The sequence below is a fragment of the Toxorhynchites rutilus genome, chromosome 2 (genome assembly GCF_029784135.1).
Source record: "Toxorhynchites rutilus septentrionalis strain SRP chromosome 2, ASM2978413v1, whole genome shotgun sequence".
NCBI classification, from domain to species: domain Eukaryota; kingdom Metazoa; phylum Arthropoda; class Insecta; order Diptera; family Culicidae; genus Toxorhynchites; species Toxorhynchites rutilus.
This window is the reverse complement of record NC_073745.1, coordinates 84,882,780-84,907,913: the sequence shown is the minus strand read 5'-3', so window position 1 is coordinate 84,907,913 and position 25,134 is coordinate 84,882,780. Positions and strand designations below refer to the sequence as shown.

At 37.8% G+C, this 25,134-nt stretch overlaps 1 protein-coding gene across 7 annotated transcripts in view; it reads right to left on the bottom strand.

Moving 5' to 3' along the window:
• The window catches only part of LOC129770164 (endophilin-A), a 160,354-nt gene that overhangs the window by 37,946 nt on the left and 97,274 nt on the right, over positions 1-25,134 (bottom strand). For 6 of the 7 annotated variants that reach the window (XM_055772826.1, XM_055772820.1, XM_055772824.1 and 3 more), the window contains 4 exons: positions 24,706-24,774; positions 24,354-24,570; positions 22,921-23,054; positions 8,480-8,546 (listed from right to left, as the gene is read on the bottom strand). In XM_055772826.1, coding sequence (XP_055628801.1) covers positions 8,480-8,546; positions 22,921-23,054; positions 24,354-24,570; positions 24,706-24,774 — 487 coding nt within the window. The remainder of the gene's footprint in view (positions 1-8,479; positions 8,547-22,920; positions 23,055-24,353; positions 24,571-24,705; positions 24,775-25,134) is intronic. The other variant, XM_055772825.1, reaches the window with a different exon arrangement.

Sequence of the window (25,134 nt, the reverse complement as noted above, 5' to 3'; positions counted from 1 at the left end):
CGCGATGCGAAACATTTTCCATTGCGCGCGCAAACTGTATTCGATACGAAAATATCCTACTGATGGGGGAGAATAATCTTCAGAAGCTTTCCTGCTAATTAATTACACTTGATTGAAAAATCACAAAACCAAATGTATTCGATCGCAGCAGCACTTTGTGGATAGAAAACATTAAAATAAACTCTTCCGCTTGAATGTAATTTTCAATCCCAAGGGGAACTGGCAGATTGTTTTGCAGTAACGATGACATCTTTCTGGATTCTTCTCGATTCTTCTCGAAGTCCACCACCAGTGCACTATGGTCCAGGAGGTGCATTTAAGTGGAAATTAGCATCTAGAGCTCGACAGTGATTCTCTAGACAAAAACTGTCTCCGACAAAGTTGTTACATATAATAGAGCGCTCAGTTTTATGTTATCAAAAATAGGGTGACCAAAATTGTCGATGAAATGAAAAATCTAACTTTCTTATCTTTATAGATAGAGGTAAACATAGTTCGGCAATATTGTAGCTCTGGTTATTTTAAGTAACTTTGTGGAACAATATTTCTTTGTATCTCTTCAAATAACCGATATAACGCTTTTTTTTTAGGTTGAGTTAGGGTTACCATGAAAAAAAAGGTTTTTTTGCTCTAACTTTTATATGTAAAATTCTACATCAAAACTGTCTTTGAATGATCTTTAGAGCTTTCCAATCCACGCATTTTACGGTGCATAACTTGTATGTATCTTAATTCTACTCAAAGTTATTGATGTTTTTTCCCCGAAAACACGACCTTTTCATTTGCTTGTCGTTTTTTTTTGGGGCAAACATAATAACAAATTATTGATAGCATTTTAAAGAGCACATTTGACCCTACATAAGGTGAAACTTTCAAAAGAGTGTTATTTTTTGTATTTGAGTAAATTAAATTTGAAATTATGAGTTTTTGCATATAAATGAACAAGTTGCAATTTTTAAATGCATATAGTAAGCGTAGACTTTAAAGCAGCATCACTTCAGTTCAGTCTTATAGCCACTCAACATGGAGGTTCAAAGATGACACATTGTTGATTTCCTTTTTCGGTGGACGAAATATAGAAGACACGTTATACAATTATTACGAGAAAAATTTCTGACTATTTTCTTTTTCTACAATAAAATATATTTATTGTATAAAAAGAAAAGCGGGGACCGACAAATTATCAAATGCTTCCTGAATAGAAACTGCTTTAGTTGTTATAATGGAAATTAAATTCATAGTAATAAATAAAAATCATACAAATAAAAAACTACAAAATCGAATGCTTAGCATTTTCCGGAATCAGAAGATCGGAATACTCTGGTGTTCGCCTATTACTAAGAGATAATACTGGATTCGAAGCTGTTGCGAAGCCCAGTTCTTCGGCAGAAATTTTTTCTGTAATGTCCCGAACACGGTTACGCTTCATCCTTTGGCTCAGCATTTGGCATTTCAGGCACTTTCTGGCACTCAAAACACATATATCTTGGCATTTTTCTCGTAATAATTGTATAACGTCTTCTATATTTCGTCCACCGAAAACAAAAACAAAAATGTGTCTTCTTTGAACCTCCTTTGAATGTTGAGTGGCTATAAGACTGAACTGAAGTGATGCTGCTTTAAAGTTTACGCTTACTATATGCATTTAAAAATTGCAACTTGTTCATTTATATGCAAAAACTCATAATTTCAAATTTAATTTACACAAATACAAAAAATAACACTCTTTTGGAAGTTACACCTTATGTAGAATCAAATGTGCTTTTTAAAATGCCATCAATAATTTTTTATTATGTTTGCCCCAAAAAGAACGACTAGCAAATGAAAAGGTCGTGTTTTCGGGGAAAAAACATCAATAACTTTGAGTAGAATTAAGATACATACAAGTTATGCACCGTAAAATGCGTGGATTGGAAAGCTCTAAAAGTCATTCGAAGACAGTTTTGATGTAGAATTTTACATTTAAAAGTTAGAGCAAAAAAACCTTTTTTTCATGGTAACCCTAACTCAACCTAGAGAAAAAGCGCTAAATCGGTTATTTGAAGAGATAGAAAGAAATATTGTTCCACAAAGTTACTTAAAATAACCAGAGCTACAATATTGTCGAACTATGTTTACCTCTATCTATAAAGATAAGAAAGTTAGATTTTTCATTTCATCGACAATTTTGGTCACCCTATTTTTGATAACATAAAAATGAGCGCTCTATTATATGTAACAACTTTGTCGAAGACAGTTTTTGTCTAGAGAATCACTGTCGAGCTCTAGATGCTAATTTCCACTTAAATGCACCTCCTGGACCATAGTGCAGTGGTTAATGCAAACTTGATAACCACCTGTTAATTGCACTTGATTGAAAAATCACAAAACCAAATGTATTTAGTCGCAGTGTTATATGGTTAGAAAACATTTAAATAAACTCTTTCGCATGAATGTATTTTTCAATACCCATGGGAACTGGCAGATTACTTTTCAGCAACGATAATATTCTTCCGGAATCTTCTCGATGCTGGATGGCATTTAAACGAAAGAAGTTCCGTACGTATATATGTGTGTGTGTATGTGTGTGGCCAGGTAATGAATCTCTTGATCCCTCACCATCCAGCTCGTCCAGCTCGTTCAACTCGTTCAGTAACGATGTTGTCTTGTCGATGTCCTCACGAAAAATGAATGCGTTTCACCACCAGAATATCGCTTATGTATGCTTTTTGTCCGTGATTGAATAGAAAGAAGGTGTAGTTTACGATGGTAATTTGAAAGGCAAACTAGAGGGGATTGAGCTCTCTGAGTTTGAAACTTTCAGCGACTGAGCAATAATCGATTGAGAATTATGTTTTTCACGATGCGAAACATTTTCCGTTGCGCGCGTATCCAATATTGGAAACGAACATATCCTACTGATGGGGAAGAATCCTCTTCAGAACCTTTCCTGCCAATCACACTTGATTGAAAAATCCCAAAACCAAATGTATTTGGTCGCAGTGTTATATGGATAGAAAACATTAAAATAAACTTTTTCTCATGGATGTATTTTTCAATTCCCAGGGGAACTGGCAGATTATTTTTCAGCAACGATAATAATTTTCCGGAATCTTCTCGATGCTGGATGGCATTTAAACGGAAGAAGTTCCGCACGTATATATATGTGTGTTGTGGCGGCCGCTTCGATATCTCAAATGGAACCGTTTTTTGGTGCTGATAATTTCTCGGTCGTCTTCTCTTCTTCTGATGGATCTTTCTTTTCTGCGCTCCCTCACAGTTCCAAACAAACTGTATGTGTTTTAAGTCAGGTTAGGCCAGGTAATGAATCTCTTGGTCCCTCGCCGTCCAGCTCGTCCAGCTCGTTCAATAACGATGTTGCCTTGTCGATGTCGTCACGAAAAATGAATGCGTTTCACCACCAGAATATCGCTTAAGTATGCTTTTTGTGCGTGATTGAATCGAGAGAAGGTGTGGTTTACGATGGCAATTTGGAAGGCAAACTAGAGGAGAATGAACTCTCTGAGTTTGAAACTTTCGGCGACTGAGCAATAATCAATTGAAAATTATATAATTTTCGCGATGCGAAACATTTTCCGTTGAGCGCGCATACAATATTGGATACGAAAATTTTCTACTGATGGGGAAGAATAATTTCAGAAGCTTTCCTGTTAATTGCCATTGATTGAAAAAACACAAAACCAAATGTATTTGGTTGCAGTGTCATATGGATAGAAAACATTAGAATAAACTCTTTCGCATCAATGTATTTTTCAATTCCCAGGGGAACTGGCAGATTATTTTTCAGCAACGATTAGATTTTTCCCGATTTTCCTCGATACTCGAAGCCCACCAGTGGTTAATGTCACTCGATAACCACCTGTTAATGGCACTTAATTGAAAAATATTTGGTCGCAGTGTTACATGGATAAAAAAACATTAAAATGAACTCTTTCGCATGAATGTATTTTTCAGTACCCAGGGAAACTGGCAGATTATTTTGCTGAATGGCATCCAAACGAAGAGTTCCGCGCGTGTATATGTGTGTGTGGCGGCTGCTCCGGTCTCTTCCCGGGGAACCATTTGCGGCGTCACTCTCCTCCTGATGGATTCCCTTCTGGCCTAAGGTGCACAAACAGGCTCTTGGCGACACCGTTTATTCGCGCTTTCATGATAAACGAAGAGCTTCACCACAACAGCGACAACATGCTCCAATCGCTGTTCAATTAGAACTGAGTGGATTTCCGAGTGGCGCTCGCTTATATACCGATTGGTGATTTCAATAGCCTGTTTTGAAATCAATTTTAAGACTATTGAAACAAGTTTTTGGATCAAAAAGTAACAAGTATATAACGTGTAGACATTTTATCTTTCGAATGGAGTGTTCATCATACCATTTCGTTCAGTTGTTTAGGAGCTATTAATGCTCAAAATCTCGGTCTCCGGCGTAACGCTTTCGTTTTCGAAACTTTGATTTTACACCCCGGTATAGAAATGAAAGACGTAGTCCTACGTCAAAACGACCCTAAAATTTAAAATAGTTACCCTATACAAAATGTTCACCACCTCGTAAAAAAACACCCTATGCAAAATATCAGCTCAATCGGACTTAAGGGAGAGTCGCGCAAAGCGAGTTTTTTCAAAATCGAAAAATCACCCAAGGGGGAGTAAAGGGAATCGGGGTTTTCGAAAAAAAAATTTCGATGCCAAATGTCTTAACATTGTCAACATCGACTTAAACGTCGAGATCTAGTATCATCTCGAAAACATATTTTTTGTCAAAAATCGACTGGTTTTAGGTGCCAATAAAAATAGTTCTCGATTTTTCATTCGGAACATGCTACGAAGTGTTGATTTGCACGATAATATACCCTATGCAAAGTAATCGCTCATTCGGAATCATTAACGGGTGTCGCAGACGTTAAAATTTGAGTTTTTGAAGACCGAAAAATCATCAGAAATCGAGTTTTTAAAACCAAAAAAGTTTTGAGGCCAAATGTCTTAAAATTGCATGACACGTCGAGATTCACAGTTATCCAAAAAAAAAATTTATCAAAAATCGATTTTTAAGGCGGAAAAAACGACCAAGTGCCAAAAAAAGTTTTTTTTTGATAAATTTTTCTTTTGCGATAACTGTAAATCTCGATGAGTAATTCAATTTTAAGACATTTGGCATTTTTTTAAAAACCTCGATTTTCTGTGATTTTTCGTTTCTCAAAAAAAAAAACTCAAATTTTAACGTTTGAGGCACCAGTAAATGTATATATTGAAATTGGCAAAATTGGTATATAATTTTTATTGGCACCCAAAACCATACTTTTTGTTTCGTACTCCGGAAAAAAACTAAGTACCAGAATGCCGTTTTTTTTCTTTTCGAGAAGGCACTAGATCTCAACAATTCATAGAATTTTAAGACATTTGGCATCAATTTTTTTTTTCTAAAACCCCGATTTCCTTGAATTTTTCGATTTTGAAAAAAAAACTCAAACTTTGACCGCTTTGCGCCACCCTTAAGTCCGATTTAGCTGATATTTTGCATAGGGTGTTTTTTTCGAGGTGGTGAACATTTTTTATGGGGTAAATTGGGTAAATGAACATTTTTTATGGGGTAAATTCGAGATGACCATTTTCGTTGGTACCCTAGTATTTATATTATGTGATTACTTTGCCCATGTATTACCTTAACCACTGCTAGTCTCTCGTCCTACGACGGATTTTCCCAGGTGATTTTTGTTCTTGAAATGTTCGATAAAATTGTAGGTACATTTACTTTGTTCGTCAATATCGCACGAATAGAACACCTCTTTGTTCGTAATTTGAAGAATCTATGCAGTTTATTTTGTTTTTCGTTCTTCGGTGAACGTTGCGTCATACATCTCAATTTAACCGATAGCATAGCGAAGGATCCAGCTTCGCTCATGGCTTCATTGATTTAAGTATAAATAAAATTTTGGGTAACAAGCTTCAAACGATGTCGTAGGTATATATCGCAGTTATCGGAAAATTTAGGTGGATTCACCCGAAAAGGGAAAGAAACACTACAATATTTCGAATGGTGTTGTGTGTCATAAAAGAACAATAAAGGTAGCTACAATTGCTCACAATGGAACAAAAGCAACGTTATGCGATGCATATGAAAAATTGTACTGGCTTCCTCAGATATTTAATATGTTAGATTTAGTCCCTTCACATTTTTTTTCCAATTTAGATAAAAAAAAAAGTTTGACGATGAAAAAGATTATCAATGAAGGAATGATGTGCTGTTTAGAGAGGCCGACGAATTCTCACTATAAACATGATCTTAAAGTGATTATCCATTGCTGGGAAAAGTGTATCGAGTGTATATTAACAGTCATTTCATGTCAAACCGATATAGTCGTTCTCAGATTTTCGTAACAAGTGGTAGTTTCGTTCTTTATCTCAAACTATTAGACTTGTATGTTTTTTTTTGTTTTTTTGTTAGGGTGCCCATTTTCATTTTAGGGTGATCCGAAATATACCTTTTTTCCAAAAATGACACTTTTCAAAAATTCATAACTTGTGAACTACTCAACCGATTCAGACGGTCGACATATCAAATTAAAGCTTATGAGCTAGTTGGAAAAATGCTACGCTAGCGAAAATTTGAAGTTTTGTTTTTTTCATTATTGTTTTGTTTTTTATAGTTTTCATGGTCTCGGGACCAAGGGCGCTATATTTCTTTATATTTTTTATGAAATGCTGAGGATTTTTCACATAACATATCTAACACATTTTTTTCGTTTTTGAGTTATGATTTTTCAAAGTTACCCGATGGCCCGAAAAATCATTTTTCCCTTTTTTCCCAAAAATGAGTTTGTTCAAAAATTTATTACTATTGAACCACTGGCCCGATTCAGATGATCGACATATCAAATTAAAGCCTACTAGCTATCTTTTTATAAAAAAATAAAACACTTGCCAATTAGTTGAATTATAGTCGCATAGAAATATTGAACGAAAAGTGAAAATATGTTAACTTTGAAAAATCATAACTTAAAAACTAAAAATGACACCTCACAAGTATATTACGAAAAAATCTCAGTTTTCAGGTAAAAATATAAAAAATATGGCGCCCTTGGTCCCGAAACGATGTAAGCTATAAAAAACAAATATGATCAATAATTACGAAAACTAAATCCATTTTTATTCGGAGTGTAATATTTTTTCAAACAACTAGCTCACAGGCTTTAATTTGATATGTCAATCATCTGAATCGGTCCAGTAGATCAAAAGTTATGATTTTTTGTAGTGGAAAAAATGGGAAAAAAATATTTTTCGGACCATCGGTTAACTTTGAAAAATAATAACTCAAAAACGAAAAAAAACGCCTCCCTGGTTTCGAGATATGTTATGTGAAAAATTGTCAGCTTTCCAGAAAAAATATAAAAAATTATAGCGCCTTTGATCCCGAGACATGAAAACTATAAAAAACAAATACAATCAATAATAACGAAAACATAATTCGAATTTTCTGCAACTGTAGTACTTTTCCAAAAAAGACCAGCTAATTTACTTTAATTTAATATGTGGAACTTCTGAATTGGTTCAGTGATTCAAAAGTTATGTTATTTTTTAAAGTGGAAATTGTCACCCAAACAAAAAAAAAATAATACGACTCTAATAATTTGCGATAAAGAACGAAACTACCACTTTTGACGAAAATTTGAGAACCACTATATCGGTTTGGCATGGAATGGCTGTTAAACTATATGAATTTGGTGGACATTCGTAACTTATTCTTTTTTATGAGTCAGTGAGTTTTCAAAAGAGAACTCATTTCAAATCCAATGGAATTAGAAGGTAGGTGCTCGTAAAACATGTTCATTACTACAAACAAGTAAATGAATCTTAAAGAAGTTCATTCAGCTATACGGTTCTCATGAAAGTATAAATCTCTCATCTAAACCCAAATCTCTAAATGTGCAAGATAATCCAAAACCACTTCTACCAACCGTTTATGGGGTGATTATCCCGGAGATATTCAAATTTAATCATTCGATAATACCGTACGAATCCATCTCTATAGCAGAGATTTATTGATTCTGCTCTACTCGACCGAAAGCAGAACAAACTTCCCCTTAATTAAGATAACTTCTTTCATCCAAATACACCCTCCGCCCCCAGGAACCCGCCGCCTTTCGCATCCGTCTTGGCGTCCTGTATCCGAGGTATCGAAGAGACGAAGCCGAAGTGCGAGCGCGCAATAAAAACCGACAGGAATATTCAATAAGAAGGCAAAATTTCTTCCCAAAATAGAAATATTCTGCCTGCCGAGATTCCGCTGCGTGCCTCCGTCAGGGAGGACACGAGGAATACCGGATGTTTCGTTTCGCTCATCTCCTTCCAAAGAGAGTAGGAGCCAAATTGCTTCCATCGTGTAAGGAATCTTCTGGAGTGCTATTTTCGGGATGGTTGTGGGAAAGAACTCGGCTAGGGAATGGGAATCCGAGGTGCTAAGAATAGAGTGGGAGTATCTTACCTTTGGCTTGTCGCCGCTTTTTGCAGTCGAAATCAAGACGTCGTCCTTGCAGTTTTTTACGATGATGCTATTGTTGTTGTTTTCGATTGCAACAAAGTGGTCGTCATTGTTGATGAGGATCGTAGAGAGAGAGAAAAACAACGGAAAAACAGAAACAATTAATTAATTGCCTGATGGGTTGGAGAGTAAAGTTCTTTGATATATGGTGCGCTTTTAGCCCCGGTGACAGTTTTCCTTTGCCGCAGAACGCCACCACTTGAGATGGGAACGGCTTTGTGGCATCAGAACGCCCACAACACACCCTGCATGGAATAAGCGTGGGCGCACGGGAAGTATACTAGCGCTTCGTCACCCTTCAGATAAGTGGGAAGTATATGTCATCCTAAAAAAAATACGCCGGTGGCGTTTGTCACGTGATGTGAAGTGGTGAGAAGGCTGCATTTACATGAGTTCGCATGATATTGCGGCGATGGCAATTCGCAGCGGTTTTCTATGTTCGTTGAAAGAGCTTTAACATGAACTGCTTTAAGTTGCTTGTCGACTGGAAAATGTTTGGCCAAGTTGCTTGAAGGACAATCTCATTCAAAAACCTTAAGTTTTTCTAAAAAAAATTTGTACATAAGATGACAACTAACCAAATTTGCAATTATATCAAAATAATTTTTTTAAACTGATTTCAAAACGGAGGGAAAAAATTCTTATCTTTGTTATCTTAACCTTAACCTCTAACGGTGGCAGTGGCGGTGGTAATGGTTGCAAGACCATCATCATTATCAACATATTGAATAAACTCTAAAATATTTACCTCAAAATTGAATTTCATATAAAAAACTTTCACATTTCAAAAAACACATTTTAAAATACACTGTAGTCGCTTTTTACGTGGGAGATACGTGCCCCGTAACATTTAAAATCCGCGCATTTTATTCAATAAAGTTTGACTCGCCAACATGGAGTTATTATATTTTTAAAAACTGATGAAATCACAATACTTCACGAAATTGTAGCTATTCAAAAAAGTGATAGAATATAGGAAATATACGAAAAATTATGTAAAACTAATAGTTCTCTATTTTTCATATTACGTTTCTTAAATAAAAAAAACTGAAAAGACTCGCAATTCGTCAAAATTCGTTAAATTACAACAATATTCGAATAGAAAAATATATCTAAAATAGCTAAAGGGGATATAAAATATACAAATTATAACAGTCTTGAATAGTAAATCCAATTTTTGAGTGTGCGGTCTATTTAAAATGATGTTTCTTCCTAGAAGTGAATCTTCTAGGTCATTCCAAAAACCATATCGAATAGCATATTTTAATTAAATTGCTCGTAGTTATATCGATGATACCCTGTAGCATCAAACTTCAAGCTCGTTTTTCTCGAAATCATGAAAACGTCACATGATATGATATGATAATAAAATTTGTAAATTTGGTAAATTTTTATTCATTGGGCGTTCAATTAATTTCTCAACTCTGAACACTTGCGCTAAAATATATTTTGAATTCTATCACTCTAACATTATATTCTTGAGGAGCTCCCCTCATATTGCACAGTCACATTTGTTCTCTCACACGTGATTGGCGTAAAAATATATCTCCATAAACTCGAGGAAGTACAGATAGGCCGATATTGTACAATAGTATTACAGGTTCTTTTACGCGGTTTTTTTACGAGGTTTTTTTTTACGCGGATTTTCCAATTAATGCGGTTTTTTTTACACGGATTTTCCAATTAACGCGGGTTTTTTTACGCGGATTTTCCAATTAACGCGTGTAAAAAAAGACCAGTACAATAACACATCTCCCCCTCAGCTCACATTTTTCTCTCATGTTTCCTCAGGGCAGATTACGGTAATTAGTGCTTGTAACAGAGTTTAGCGCTTAGTGCCGCACCTTATCACGATTCTTACGTGGATTTTAGGTGTTGGGTAACGGGGAGCTCGCCGGGCAGTACAACGAAACGGGGTTTTTACGGACAGCTATTCGTGAATGTCTTTCCCTGTCTACTTAGCTCTGGACGGTCTAACAGTGGTACTGCACGTGCATCGGCAGAAGAGTGTACAAATTACAAGGGAATCTTCTAGCAACAGCAGATGACCTCATTCGTGAGGAAAACCGAACTATAGCTACCAGTAACCAACGAAATTGCAGGAAAAAACTACGGCAACACTCAACTTCCGTTCTACGTAAAGATAGTCCAATTTTATATCTATCATTAGGTGACATGTTTTTTTTTACGCGGATCTTCCAATTAACGCGGTTTTTTACGCAAATTTTCGAATTAACGCGATTTTTTTACGAGGTACGTATCCCCCGCGTAAAAAAAACTGGGTGTTGTAAGTAGCGGCTAGCTCAGAGGTTACTGTTACCTCAGGGTCGGCACTTCACCAGAAACACGAAGCGGACTCAGGGCTAAAGCGGTAGTTAGTAGAGGACTCAATTGCACCATGGATTCAACAGGTATGAGAAGTGAAAGGTAAGTAAGGTAAGTATGTTTTATATATTTTTTTATTTCTTTTCAGGTGTTAGTATTCGAGGCGGCCGAGCAGGAATCGATGGAATCCTTGGATCGAGGAAGGTAAGAGAGGTAAGTTTTTCTTTGGTGGCTACTCACGCACGATGCCCGCCAACGGAAGTCAACCTCATCGGTTCCAGAGACGGTGAGCGGGGGTTAAGCTCATCCAGTCCTCACCGTACTTTCCCCTCAAAAACGTCCGGTAGACTCACCCGTTGACGTGTGGAGCAACGATGACAATGGGACTCGTTGACCACTGGCACTTCCTAGAGCTGTGCGTTCTCCGTCGGACCAAGGCGAGGAGGGTTGAACGTCGCACGACCGTTGCGGTTCCCAGGAACGCGTCGTTTACCACCCTTATTTACTCTCGAACGGAACTCTTGAAAGACAAAACTTCCAAAGTATCTATTCCGTTTTAATATCCACTGCGTTATCTATGACGGTCCGGCAGCTAAAAAGGAGTCGATCCGCTTCTACTTTCCTTTACGACTTCCTTTTTTTTCTTCCCAAGGCTCCTTTTCCTTTCATCTTTCTTCTCACAGTTCTTCTCCTCTCTCTAGCTTTCCTTTTCCTTTTTTTTTTCTCATTCTCTGGCCCGGAAACTCGCAGACCAGTAGACGAGGATTATTACAGCTTTTATTAGTTTTACAGATGTTTTTTTTTGTGACAGCATGCTACATTTTACAGGTAGGTATGGATAATAGAAGGGTAAGTATTTGTATATTTTTATTTAAACTTACAGATTCAATTCTCATTCCATTTAAAAAATTCTTGACTTTGTTTTTTTATTGTTTCGGTTTCGCTAGCGAACCGTAACATTATTCCGCTCCCGGGAAAAAAAAATTAGGAAATCATGAACATTATTTAGTAATTTTTTAAAATATATGTATCGCTTTTCCCGTACGACTTTGGTAAACTAATTTTCTGTTTCATTCAATAAATCAAATTAATTCTTTTCATCAGTTCTTGGTAGTGGAAAATTCATTGGCTTTGAAAATATTCTTTCTACTCTAGTTTTCATCTCCAAATATTTTTTTTAAATTCTGTTAACTATTTAAATATTAATTCTTCGCAAACATTCTTTACAAACACTTGGGCCCAATCTGTTCATCCTAATTCCATTCATTCTGATCTCATTCATTCGTTTCTCATACTCTTCTCACATTAACTCACTATCCTACAATATCTTGACTACATTATCTACTCCTATTAACATATTGCTCCTCGAAGATATAATATATCTTCAAGAGAATCAACCGTGACCATTTTTGGTTTCATCTCGACTGTTTCCAACAGCTTACATCGCTCCGGAATTATATTTTGCACGTGGAAGATCAAAATGCTAATCTTGCTCTAAAAAACTAGTTGTTATTCTCATCTGTACCATAATACCATGTAGGCCCTTTGAGACTTACTCGTCATAAAAGTGTATGCCTTATTTTAACTCGAGCTTTCGTTCTAAGGCGGACTCATCGTTAAAACATCTCGCCCTTAACCGGGGAAAGTCCGGCCCAAGAGTAACTAGAACTGCTTGAGGCCTGCACTTCGAGACTCACTCGTCGAGACCATGACCACTTGTTATACACGCATGATTAAACGGATTCATTAATCCTCCTTGCTTCATATCACAAGGTATAATTTATATCTTGTTTGATTAATACTTCATCAAATTTGATTTTCTATGAAAAATATTGTTAAGCCCGTGCTTTGAGACTTACTCGTCGTCGAAGTCATGGCATTTATTGTTTTCAATTGTTTACATGATTGGAGGTTTTTTTACCTGCTCCTTTCGTTAATGATTGAATTATTTTAATTGGTATTCTTCAGTATTAAAGTTTTCTGAAGAATAAACTTTTATATTTATTGCACCTTCATAATAATTATAAAGTAACTAATTCCCTGTTATTAAATACACTCAGGAATTTCATCAAACTGTTATGAGAAAATAGCATTAGTCAATCTATTTTCTTGTTCCCCGCTGCAAGATGTGAGGCGATTGCATAATACGGTGACGGGTTAGAAGCAATAGATGATTGTGGTTGACCCTGACCTACAGGCGGGATAAAATATCTGTCATGCTGAATGATGACATGTGAACAAAGGTTATTAGCGGTTGATAACGAACTCACGCGAATACCCTCTGCAAACCGTTTTTTTGACAGTAAGGACAGTCTTGGGTTTCGAAATCTTTGAAGCTACATACCATACAAATAGGACCTTGATATTGCCTGCATTGTTCAAGAGTGTGATTGGTTTGTCTACAATATAGACACTCGTAGCTTCTCGGAGGACGATGCGAGTTCATTAAAGTTTCTATTGTGCGTGTGCGTTTCAAGGATTCTTCCGTCGGATTTTCTTGTCCCACTTTACTAGAATGTTGTTGTTGATTACATTTGAAGTGATCGTTTCGATTGTTTCCTTTATATTGCTGTGAATTGTATTTGAAATGATCGTTTTGATTGTTTTCTTTTTTTCTTTTAGATTGGGGTTTATCACCTGCATTCAGAGCAAATGGAACAACCGGCAAAACGGCAAAACTGATCGTTTTGGTTTGCTGGCTTTAAATTTCCATTAAAAATCGCATTAACCACTTTATCTGTACCGAAAATCTTTGGAAGCAATGAAAAATTCGTGGCGTCTATTATATGACCCACTTCCAGTAGTTCCGGTAGACTAGCTACTGGTTTCCACAGAAGGGTTTTCTTGTAATCTATTCTCATATTTCTTTTAACTATGTCTAACTTTTCAAATTCATTCATAGGAACGGTCATGGACCTGAACATACCTTCCATGTCATAAAAGAATTCTTGGAAAGTTTCATTCCGTTGCTGTCGTCGTTGGTGAATTCTAGTGCGTATCAATGAATCCATTTCTGGATGAACGAAGGATTTACGAAGTTCGTTTACCAGGTGTGGCCAATTCATCAAACGTCCGGTGGATCTCATGGACATGTACCAATATTCAAGGCAGGACCAGCAAAAAGGTGGAACGCTGAGTCAAACAATTCAGCTTCGGAAATGTGTTCCGAGAGAGCTAATTGTGAAACTAAAGCTAAAAACTCATTAAGTTTTAGTCCTTGGTCTGTGCCAATGTATTTATCTATTTTCCATTTTGAAACCTGTAATGATTTATAATGAGACTGAAAACGTTGGGTCTCTTGTCTATAATTGACTTCATTACTCGATGGATTTAAAGGACCATATTGCAACGCATTGCCAAATCTTGGCGTGGGGATATTTGTATATTGACTACAATAGTTTTGATTCGATGATAACGTTGAACTTGTCGTGAAATTTACAACATTTATCGTATCGCGGATCTCGTATTCTCTCCTCGTACACCACGGAGTATTCTGCGTGTGGGTAATGGAATACTAGTTCTCGATGTATAAATCGGAGGGTTTGTCGTTATGGTTCCATTAATAGGATATGACGTGACCACCGGTACAACATGGGATTGCGTATTCGAAGTGCTCAGGAATGTCGAGCTACTATTCGGCAGATATGTGGAGTATCCCCTTGCCTGAACCGATTCTGAAGTATTAGGAACTGAATTCTTTGGAATTGTTCCCGTGAAGATTGTAGAAATTTCTCTGGTGACTTCATATGCGTTCTCAGACAAGGATGTATTTGTGTTTTGGGTGTGGGTTTCGCGGAATTTTCGTAGCCGGTACAGTTCGTCCTTAAACAATAAAAAAGCATCTTTAATTTGGGTTGTGTTCACTTCATCTGATTCTATAAAACCTAATATCTTCAACGTATTAATAATATCGACATTATTCAATGAAAGAATTCCATTCTCTGAGCGATCGGATTCGGGTAGGCATTGCGAAGCAGATGTCTGCTCGTCCACATTGGACTGACAGGTAATATTGTTTGCGGAAGAAATCTGCACATCTGCATCTGCAGCCACAGATACGCGTTTCCCATAGAAGAATTTATTCAAGTATTATAAAATTTTGACCAACATTCTATCAAGTTGATAGTTTTCATGTTGTCCCACGTAACTTTTCAACAATTGTATTCGGCTACCCAAGTGCAGTAACGTCGACTGACATCTTGGAGGTAGATCCTTCAAGGTTTGTTTCACTAATTCGTCAATCTCATTAAATTTTATTTCACACACTTCCATTTCTTCCGTTGGATCACGCTTCAAATTTTTCAGATATGTTAAATTTTCTTCCTTCTCCTGTTTCAATCTTTCCCTCAACGACCGTCGCTTCCTAGCCATGGATTCATTATCCAAGAAAAGTATCTCCCTAACCTCTAATTCGAAGTCTAATTCATCCTCATTCAGATGATCCACTCTAATATCGTAAAAACGTCCTTTCAAATCCAACATTTTCATAGTTTTATCACGCACTACTTTTTAATCTTTTCTCACGCTGTTCGTTCTAATTTTCACACTTCCTATGTATTATGAATCACTGCTGAAAAATAATGATTTTTATTCAAGCATGCAACAAGTATGTTCGAATAGAATTGAGCTGATGAAACGAATCAATTGATTAAAGCTTTTCTAGAATCATGCAAAGGGTTTGGGCGCCAAATTCGGGTTTTTCCGAATTAATAAATTATTTTAACCAATTTTGTTTGACTTCTCAAGAACAAAGCCAAGCTTTTCGCGATTACTTTCGAGTAATTCGTGAGTCTCCCCGAGCTGGTGAGAAAATATTTTGAATCAGAAGGATTCAGAATATTTTCTTTTACGTGGATCGCCAATTGTAAGTAGCGGCTAGCTCAGAGGTTACTGTTACCTCAGGGTCGGCACTTCACCAGAAACACGAAGCGGACTCAGGGCTTAAGCGGTAGTTAGTAGAGGACTCAATTGCACCATGGATTCAACAGGTATCAGAAGTGAAAGGTATGTAAGGTAAGTATGTTTTATATTTTTTTTTATTTCTTTTCAGGTGTTAGTATTCGAGGCGGCCGAGCAGGAATCGATGGAATCCTTGGATCGAGGAAGGTAAGAGAGGTAAGTTTTTCTTTGATGGCTACTCACGCACGATGCCCGCCAACGGAAGTCAACCTCATCGGTTCAAGAGACGGTGAGCGGGGGTTAAGCTCATCCAGTCCTCACCGTACTTTCCCCTCAAAAACGTCCGGTAGACTCACCCGTTGACGTGTGGAGCAACGATGACAATGGGGCTCGTTGACCACTGGCACTTCCTAGAGCTGTGCGTTCTCCGTCGGACCAAGGCGAGGAGGGTTGAACGTCGCACGACCGTTGCGGTTCCCAGGAACGCGTCGTTTACCACCCTTATTTACTCTCGAACGGAACTCTTGAAAGACAAAACTTCCAAAGTATCTATTCCGTTTTAATATCCACTGCGTTATCTATGACGGTCCGGTAGCTAAAAAGGAGTCGATCCGCTTCTACTTTCCTTTACGACTTCCGTTTTTTTCTTCCCAAGGATCCTTTCCCTTTTATCTCTCTTCTCACAGTTCTTCTCCTCTCTCTAGCTTTCCTTTTCCTTTTTTTTTTCTCATTCTCTGGGCCGGAAACTCGCAGACCAGTAGACGAGGTTTATTACAGCTTTTGTTAGTTTTACAGATGTTTTTTTGTGACAGCATGCTACATCTTACAGGTAGGTATGGATAATAGAAGGGTAAGTATTTGTATATTTTTATTTAAACTTACAGATTCAATTCTCATTCCATTTAAAAAATTCTTGACTTTGTTTTTTTTATTGTTTCGGTTTCGCTAGCGAACCGTAACAATGTAATTCGTTAGCTGGGTGTTCTTTAACTGGACTACTCTTCAACTGGACGACAGTTATGTGCATATGATGTCAAAACATGTGAATGGCACTCAAATAGATTTTGATGTATTGAAAATTGACTTTGTTTTCGAATGACAATAACACTTGATGAAATTGCCTTTTGTATATCCAATTTCACGATGTTTAACGCGGAGAAAATGCAAACAGAAACGATACACTGTACCTTTATGGCCAAACGTTCCATACGTTCACAAGCGCACGAATTTTTTAGTGCCAATCAAACAACTCAATGAAGTTCCCCTCAGTCTTATTTGACGTTTGACATGTCAACGAGTGAAATTCTTAAACTGGATGCTCCTTTCAACCCAGAATACTATATTTTATTCATACACATTACTGTTTTGATACTACAGGGTTTTCCATATCGGGCTTCCGAAAGTATACAGCTCTGCGCTGACAACCGTTTGACATAGCTGTCAACCAAAGCGTCATATCGTTAGTTGAATGTCTGCCATTTTACAATATGGATCGTTTTAGCATCGCACAACGTGTTAATTTTGTTAAATTAAACTATAAAAATGACCTAAAACTGGCAAATATTTTTCGAGCATTACGGACGGATTTTGGTCGTCATGGCCGGCCTACAGAGCACACAATCGCTAATGTAGTGCGTAAATTCGAACAAACTGGATCCGTAGCGGATATTGTGAAACCTGTGCATCATCGTAATGTGCGTTCGGCCGAAAATATTGCTGCTGTTGCTGCCAGTGTGGAGGATGACCCGAATGTTTCGATTCCACGGCGTGCTCAGCAATTGGGCTTGTCAAACACATCATTGTGGCGAATTTTGCATTTGGACTTGCACCTACATCCATATAAAGTCCAACTGGTACAAAAATTAGAGCGTGGTGACCATGGAATGCGTCGAGCATACGTCGATTGGGTGAACGAACAACAGCAGCAAAATGCTGAATTTTCGCATCAAATTTTCTTCAGCGATGAGGCACATTTCTAGCTCGGTGGCTATGTGAACACCCAAAATTTCCGTATATGGGGCTCAGAAAATCCACATATGATTGTTGAGAGGCCATTGCATCCGCCAAAAGTCACTGTTTGGTGCGCATTATGGTCTGGTGGAGTCATCGGGCCGTATTTCTTTGAAAATGAGGACGGCGAGACGGTAACTGTGAATGGTGAGCGCTATGGCCGCATGTTAACCGATTTTTTTTGCCACAAATTGAAGATATGGATACGGATGACATGTGGTTTCGGCAGGACGGCACCACGTGCCACACAACACGACCGAACATGGCCATATTGCGAACGAAATTTGAGGGACGCATAATTTCGCGTTTTGGTGATGCCAATTGGCCGTCCAGATCATGCGATTTGAACCCGCTAGACTTTTTTTTGTGGGGTTATGCGAAAGATCGTGTCTATGCCAACTCTCCGCAAACTCTTGAACATTTGAAAGATACCGAGATACCGCCCCATATGTGCCGAAAAGTCATCGAAAATTACCTGTTCCGGATCAAGGTGTGCGAGGAAGCCCTAGGTGGACATTTTAATGATGTTGTATTTCACACATAATGGCATAAACCAAACTTTAATTTGAAATAAAAGTTTCATCGAAATTCGAATTCTAAGTGTGTTTTATTTCAATTTACTTTTGGAATTTAAAGTTGGAAAACCCTGTATAACAAAATGAAGTACAGTGCGTCCCCATTTTTCAGTTTAGTTCCAAAACGCAAAGAACAAAATTGAAATTATTGAAATTGTTTCACATAAGTTACGTGATTCATTTACTTCAGCAAAAAACTAACAACCCTTCAATTATTCTTTATAAAATAATAATCTTTTTAGGATAACATAGCTTTGTCCATCTTCAAATTTTGTAGTGGACACATGGTGTTTCAGTGAAAAAAAAACCAATGGGAAAATCATTTTATAACTTTTTCAACATTTAAAAAAAGCAAGTGATTCATTCAAAGTCAGCTTTAGCATTTCTGGCCTTTCTATAATATTCAATGAAAGCTCTCAAAGAACAGTCATTCTGTTACTATTCGATCCGTGCAAAGAAGCCATAACTTCTGTCAGACCATCGACCACGTCTCGTTTTCGTTGCATTTCCTCGTTTGACGTTTTCTTTCTGGCTCATAACACAACTTCCATCATCTGTGATTTGTAACTAACATCCGATATAGGTTGGATTCCTCAACATTGTTTACACCAGCTCTTGTCGAATTGAAGAACCTCGATCGAATGCAGAGATTTACGACGGCAAATAATAACCATGTAAAATAGTTTTGATTTGCCCAATTATATCAGAATTTTCCTAGATATGCAGTGTACACGACGTCGATGTTCTTTGGCTAGATTGTAGTTAGACTTCAAACGGTTTATCATAAACAAAGGGCCTGGCCGGGTAAGGGAGTAAAAAGTGCCCCCAAACCAAATCACTAGCTGTATGGCAAATATTGTTCCGTCCGAGAAACGTACGGAAGGGGAAAACGAATGATGTCGTAAGTACCACCCCTTCTTCATTCGATACGAAGCGATTCTGCATAAAAATGCGCCCCGACCGTGCGGAGCTATCAGTCTCCATCCAACCACCCAGCTAGCAACAAGTGCAACATTGCAAAAGTGGAAGCAACAACAACAGTAGCAGAGTGCGACTTCAGTCACAACAATATCAGCAAGAGCAGTAGCAGCAAAAGTCGCTGCATGACAACGAGGAGCAAAAACCATCCGCATCGCAAGTGTAGCAACAGCAGCATCAGCATAACCTTAACATTAGTAGCAGCAATGACGCAGTGGAATCACATCAATTAAATATTGTCAATTCGATAAGTGAAATTCATGAATAAAGTGTAAATAGTTTGAACACCATGTTTCCACTCTGCACTGCTCAAACCCCTTTTTCTGAAACACATCCCAAAGAGTAAAACTTCCGAAAGAGTAAAGAGTTTTCCATGCACGGAGCGGAGCCATTGGGGCTCCCACCCGTCAAAAGGGTGTGAGGAACACGAGGGTTCCTTCCACGCATCCGTTGTGTCCAAGAGTGGAACAACGCACTCTATATACCGTCCACCTTCAGTTCCCAGCAGACGGAACAAATATTGTAAAGGATATTAAATAAGAAATTTTGGCGGTTTATTTGAACCCCTATTTGGTTTGACGTAGGATCTATAGTGAAAAACGTACTTTTTCGTCATCCTCAAAAGATCCGAGATAAAAATTTGGAAAAAATACTGAATGTGCATCTTACTACGGTGTATCAAGAAAAATTATCAAAAAAAAATTCATCAAAAATTTTAGTACCAAAAAAAATATTAAAATTTTTAAAAATTATTTTTTAGATTTAGAGATTCAGTACTACTCTAATTCATATTTAAATGTTTTTCAACGGCTTTTCTAGATATGTGTGATTTCTTTCAGATTTTTTTCAGTGTTGCGCGGTATCAAAAATTTTTTTTTATATTTCCAAAGAGTGGTTAGGTAAGGGAGTAAAAAGTGCCCCGAAACCAAATCACTAGCTGTATGGCAAATATTGTAAAGGATATTAAATAAGAAATTTTGGTGGTTTATTTGAACCCCTATGTGGTTTGACGTAGGATCTATGGTGAGAAACGTACTTTTTCGTTTATTTCACGCCATCCTCAATAGATCCGAGATAAAAATTTGAAAAAAATACTGAATGTACATCTTACCACGGTGTATCAAGAAAAATTATCAAAAAAAAATTCATCAAAAAATATTTTTTTTCATCAAAACCCCCAACTGACTTTCTTTGTGTTTTATTCTAGCTACTACGTTCACGCAACAATCATCATATGATGGTGATCCCACACCCAAACTAGCGTTGCCCGAAAGCATTTCATTTACGGCACAAACCATGCCTTTTCGCGTCTTGAAGCGTCAAATGAGCAAATAAAAACATATGTCCCCCAACGCTTTGAAATGTTTAGAAGTCCACATCTCTTTCTTTTTTTGTTTTCACCTTTTTTAGGATTGTACCCACAAAAAATCCAAACGACGTCAACGAGGATCGAACCGAGGCCGGCTGAAATGCAAAGGTGTTTTACACCATCACGCTATTCACATAGCGAATGATGCTGTTACGTTAATGCGTGATAATATTACACCTCATCACAAAATGAAGTTGGAAAGTGTTTTCTAAGAATAAAAATAAGAGCATAAAGGAGATCTATATCCATCTCGGTCTGGACCGTGTGGCAAAGTAATGCGTGCTCATTTGCAACGTGTCTCTTGTTTCGCTCGCTCGTAGTAATCTTATATTGCTGGACCTTATATATTATACAAATGCATACCAGTATTTGGAAGTCATGACATTTTCTGTTATTTTTAGTCTCATTTAATGTAAAAATCACCGTAAATCGGGGTTTTTAGAAATTTATGAAAAATGTCTTAAAATAGTATGAAAACGATATAAAGACGCCTCAAATGTGACCATCTGTTCTCGTCTGATGATCAGTTATACGCACGAACAGAATCTTTGTTTTATATATTGGGTTGGGGAAAAAGAAATGTCGTATTTCTGATCGAAATTTGACGCTTTATTTAACATACTTAAAATTATCCAATTTAAGTCAAATATGCGTCGTTTTGTTCGCAAACTTGTTACCATTTAGAAGGCAACTTCATTTTCCGCCCCTTATAAGACACCCCCCCCCCCCCCTCCTTATTTGTATAAAAAAACTCAGACAGCCAGTTTTCGCAAGCCTCTTTTGAGGCCAACTTAGTATCACCAAGAGCGTTTTGCATGGACCGAAAGAGATAATAATCATTTGGAGACAAGTCCGGACTATACAGTGGGTGTAATAGGAATTCCCATCCGATCTCCCGTAGCTTCTGGTGGGTCATCAAAGATGTGTGAAGCCGAGCGTTGTCCTGGTGGAAAACAACACCAACACCAAACAACGCTTCTGGTCAATCGTCTGCTTCAAACGGTCAAGCTGCTCACAGTAGAGAACCGAGTTGAGGGTCTCACCATAGTTGAGCAGCTCATAGTGGATGATTCCCTTCCAATCCCACCAAACACACAGCAAAACCTTCCTGGCCGTCAATCCGTGCTTGGCGATGGTTTGGGCCGGCTCATCGCGCTTCGACCACGACTTTTTTCGCTTTAGGTTGTCGTACGTGATCCACTTTTCATCACCAGTCACCATCTTCTTCAAAAATGGGTCGAGTTCGTTCCATTTCAGCAGTGCATCACAGACGTTGATTCGGTCTAAAAGATTTTTTTGCGTCAACTCGTGTGGCACTAATACATCCAGATTTTTTTGGAATCCAATCTTCTGCAAATGGTTCCAAACGGTTTTCTGGTCTATACCCAGTTCCTGGCCAATCGAGCGAGTGCTCACATGCCGGTCTACTTGGATGATTTCAACGATTTTATCGGTTTCCACGACGATTGGCCTACCAGTACGGGGTGTATCTTCGACAGCCACTACACCAGAACGAAATCGATCAAACCAACGCTGTGCTGTGCGAATCGTTACAGTATCGGGTCCATAAACTACACGATTTTTTTCGGCCGCCTTCGTTGCAGTTTTACCTCGCAGGTAGTAAAAACGCAAAATATGGCGAATTTCTTGCTTGGTGGACTCCATCTTCGACGCGTTATAACTTGAGACTGAAAAGGACAATCACAACACTGTCAGAACGCTCTTGTAGCATAGATTGTCGTCTTTAAATAGCCGTATAGTATGACCCGATGCGATAAGTACAACACAAGATATGTTTAAATGTTGCCATATATTGACAATATACGACATTTCTTTTTCCCCAACCCAATATTATACAAATGCTATACCAGTATTTGAGAGTAGCACATTTTCTGTTACTTTTAGGCTCATTTAATATAATAAATCGGGATGTCAAAACATGTGCTAAAAATTAATTGTGGGTGTCTTCATGGATGCTTTCAAGCGCGAAACTAAAATGAACTTATCGTCTTTCCAGAAATAGGCAAAAAAGGCGTACCTCCAGCACCCACTTGAAGTTCAAGTTGGAGTACGGTACAGCGTGAATCCACTATGCATTAAAATCATAATATTATCATTTACATAACTATTCGGATAAAACATGTCCCTACCCGTTCATATTGTCACCAGAGGCTAATAGCTGAAAAGTTAAAACCCAAACTAAATACAGAGATCTTCAGTGCACTTACCATAACCTCCTTCAAGTCCTTAGTCTGTAGCTGGTGCAGTGGCTCGAGGAAGTTTTGCTTGATGTTGTCGTCAAGCGAGTACTTCACATCGGCCATCTGTTTGAGCGAATCGCCCATTTCGACGAGGGAAATTGCTGCATAGGTTGGAATACGATGTTGGAGCGGCGCACAGCAGGTTTGTGTTGTGGTTGATTTGAAAGTAAGGGTAGAAAAATATCAGAATTAGCTTCGTTTGAAACGTTGGAGGAGGGCATCCTCCGGATGAAGATGGATAATTAACAGTAACAAGAAAAATGACACGAACAAACTTAATCACACGAGTTTAGAACGGAAAAACGAAAACAGCGGATAGGTAATAGCGTATACAATGAATGTAAAAGATAAGAGTGAGAAGCTGGGCGTAAAGAAGAGTATGATTACAGAAGCTATGAGTGGAAACTACACATCAGGATATTGATCTGATTCGTCTTTTGTACGGAATGCAATGCTAGAAAACCGAGAGCAATGAATTGGTCCTGGGAATCTGTCCATGTTCCAATTAAAATGTATCAAGTATCGGTCCCTAGCTACGAAAACATTCATCCTGAGTGTGTATACACAAAAAAAACAGACAACCGAGTATAGGTGCACATCATAGAGAGTAAGAGAAGCATTACTTACAATAAGAGCAAAAAAGAAGCAATGAGTTAGGGAGAGGATGCAAAAATAAGCGATTAGTAGTGACAATGGTTGATGAAATGAGATGAGTGCTACCCAAAAAACAAACAAACAGATACAACATCGCAAGCAGTCTGACGGTGAGTGACTGTGAGTGAGAGCAGAACGGAAAATATTTGTCCTGGAAAGATGCAAATAACGAAGACGGTTCTTTTGTGTTTGTACAGTTCATCTAAATGTAAAATGCAAAATTGAGTAGAAAATGATAAAATTTTACTCCATCTCAGTTTTAAGCCCGATAACCTGCCTCAGTCTTGCTGATAATAAGAAATGGGTTAATGTGTAACATATTCTCTCATTGGGTTAGATACAAATGTAAACAAATGCGTCTGTTGCGACAGTCTGGTGAGGGTGGTGGCACTTTGGACAATGCAATACAATTTTTGATGAGGTTGTGACTCAATGTGCGAGGTTAACTTCCAATCGACCATTATGCCATCACCCCGCCGGTCAGTTTCGATTAGTAAACAACCACCGCGTTCACGCTTTCCACTTGCATATAGTAGAGACAAATCATATCGTGTAGGAACACACTCATATCCATATGTCATTATGTACAAGAGAAAAATCGCCACGGTTAGCATTGAGATAATAATAATAATCATGAGAACAAAACATAAACCGATAAACACTCAAAAACAAGGACAATTTTTTGGTTATAGATATCGTAATAAAAGCTATACGCGTAGCAGTGGCGCCAGAGCGGCGATACCTACCAAAGATACTGTCATCACCGAGCTTTTTGCCGTATGTCAGCATACAGTCGGCCAATATACCTTCTGGTTGTGGATAAGTATTACTTTTAGCTTGACCTGATAATTTAGAAATACCTTTGACCGCTGCCATCTTCGCTCTGGCCGTCGGATTCGGTTGCAAGTATTCTTTCGTTTTTGCTTGCAACTCTTCGACTAGCTCAACCGTAACGTCTGTTTTCTGTACGAGGGAGGAAATTATGGTTTCAGTGGATATTCGAATCTATTGGCAATCGATATAGTTTTTAGTCTAACTCTCCCCGTATTGATGGTGGCACTTCTATCAATCGTTTGTATATAACCCAAAGCAACTCACTCTTTCCATCTCCATGAAGTCCAGATCCAGCTTGGTGCCTTCCGCACCGCCCATCTTTTCCGTGACATACTGTAAAGAGTGAGAGGAAAAAACACATCAATATGTCATTACGCGGGGCGCACAAAGGGCGAAGGATAGGATGTAGGGACAAATATAGGACACGAAAACAACGACATTTTGTTGTCTGAAAGGAATGAAGATTCAAATGTCAATTCATTCTATTTTCTTCTTGTGTCATTACAGCGATTCATAAAAGAACTTTCTCAGTATTATTTTATGTTATACAGGGCAGCTCAAAAGTAGCATTATTTTTATTAGCACTTAGATACCGAATAAGAATATACCATTGAGAAAGAGAAACGATTGTGTTATGTGTTTTTCAAATAAATGCGTTTAAAAAAGAATTAAAAACTACTGATACGAATTTTG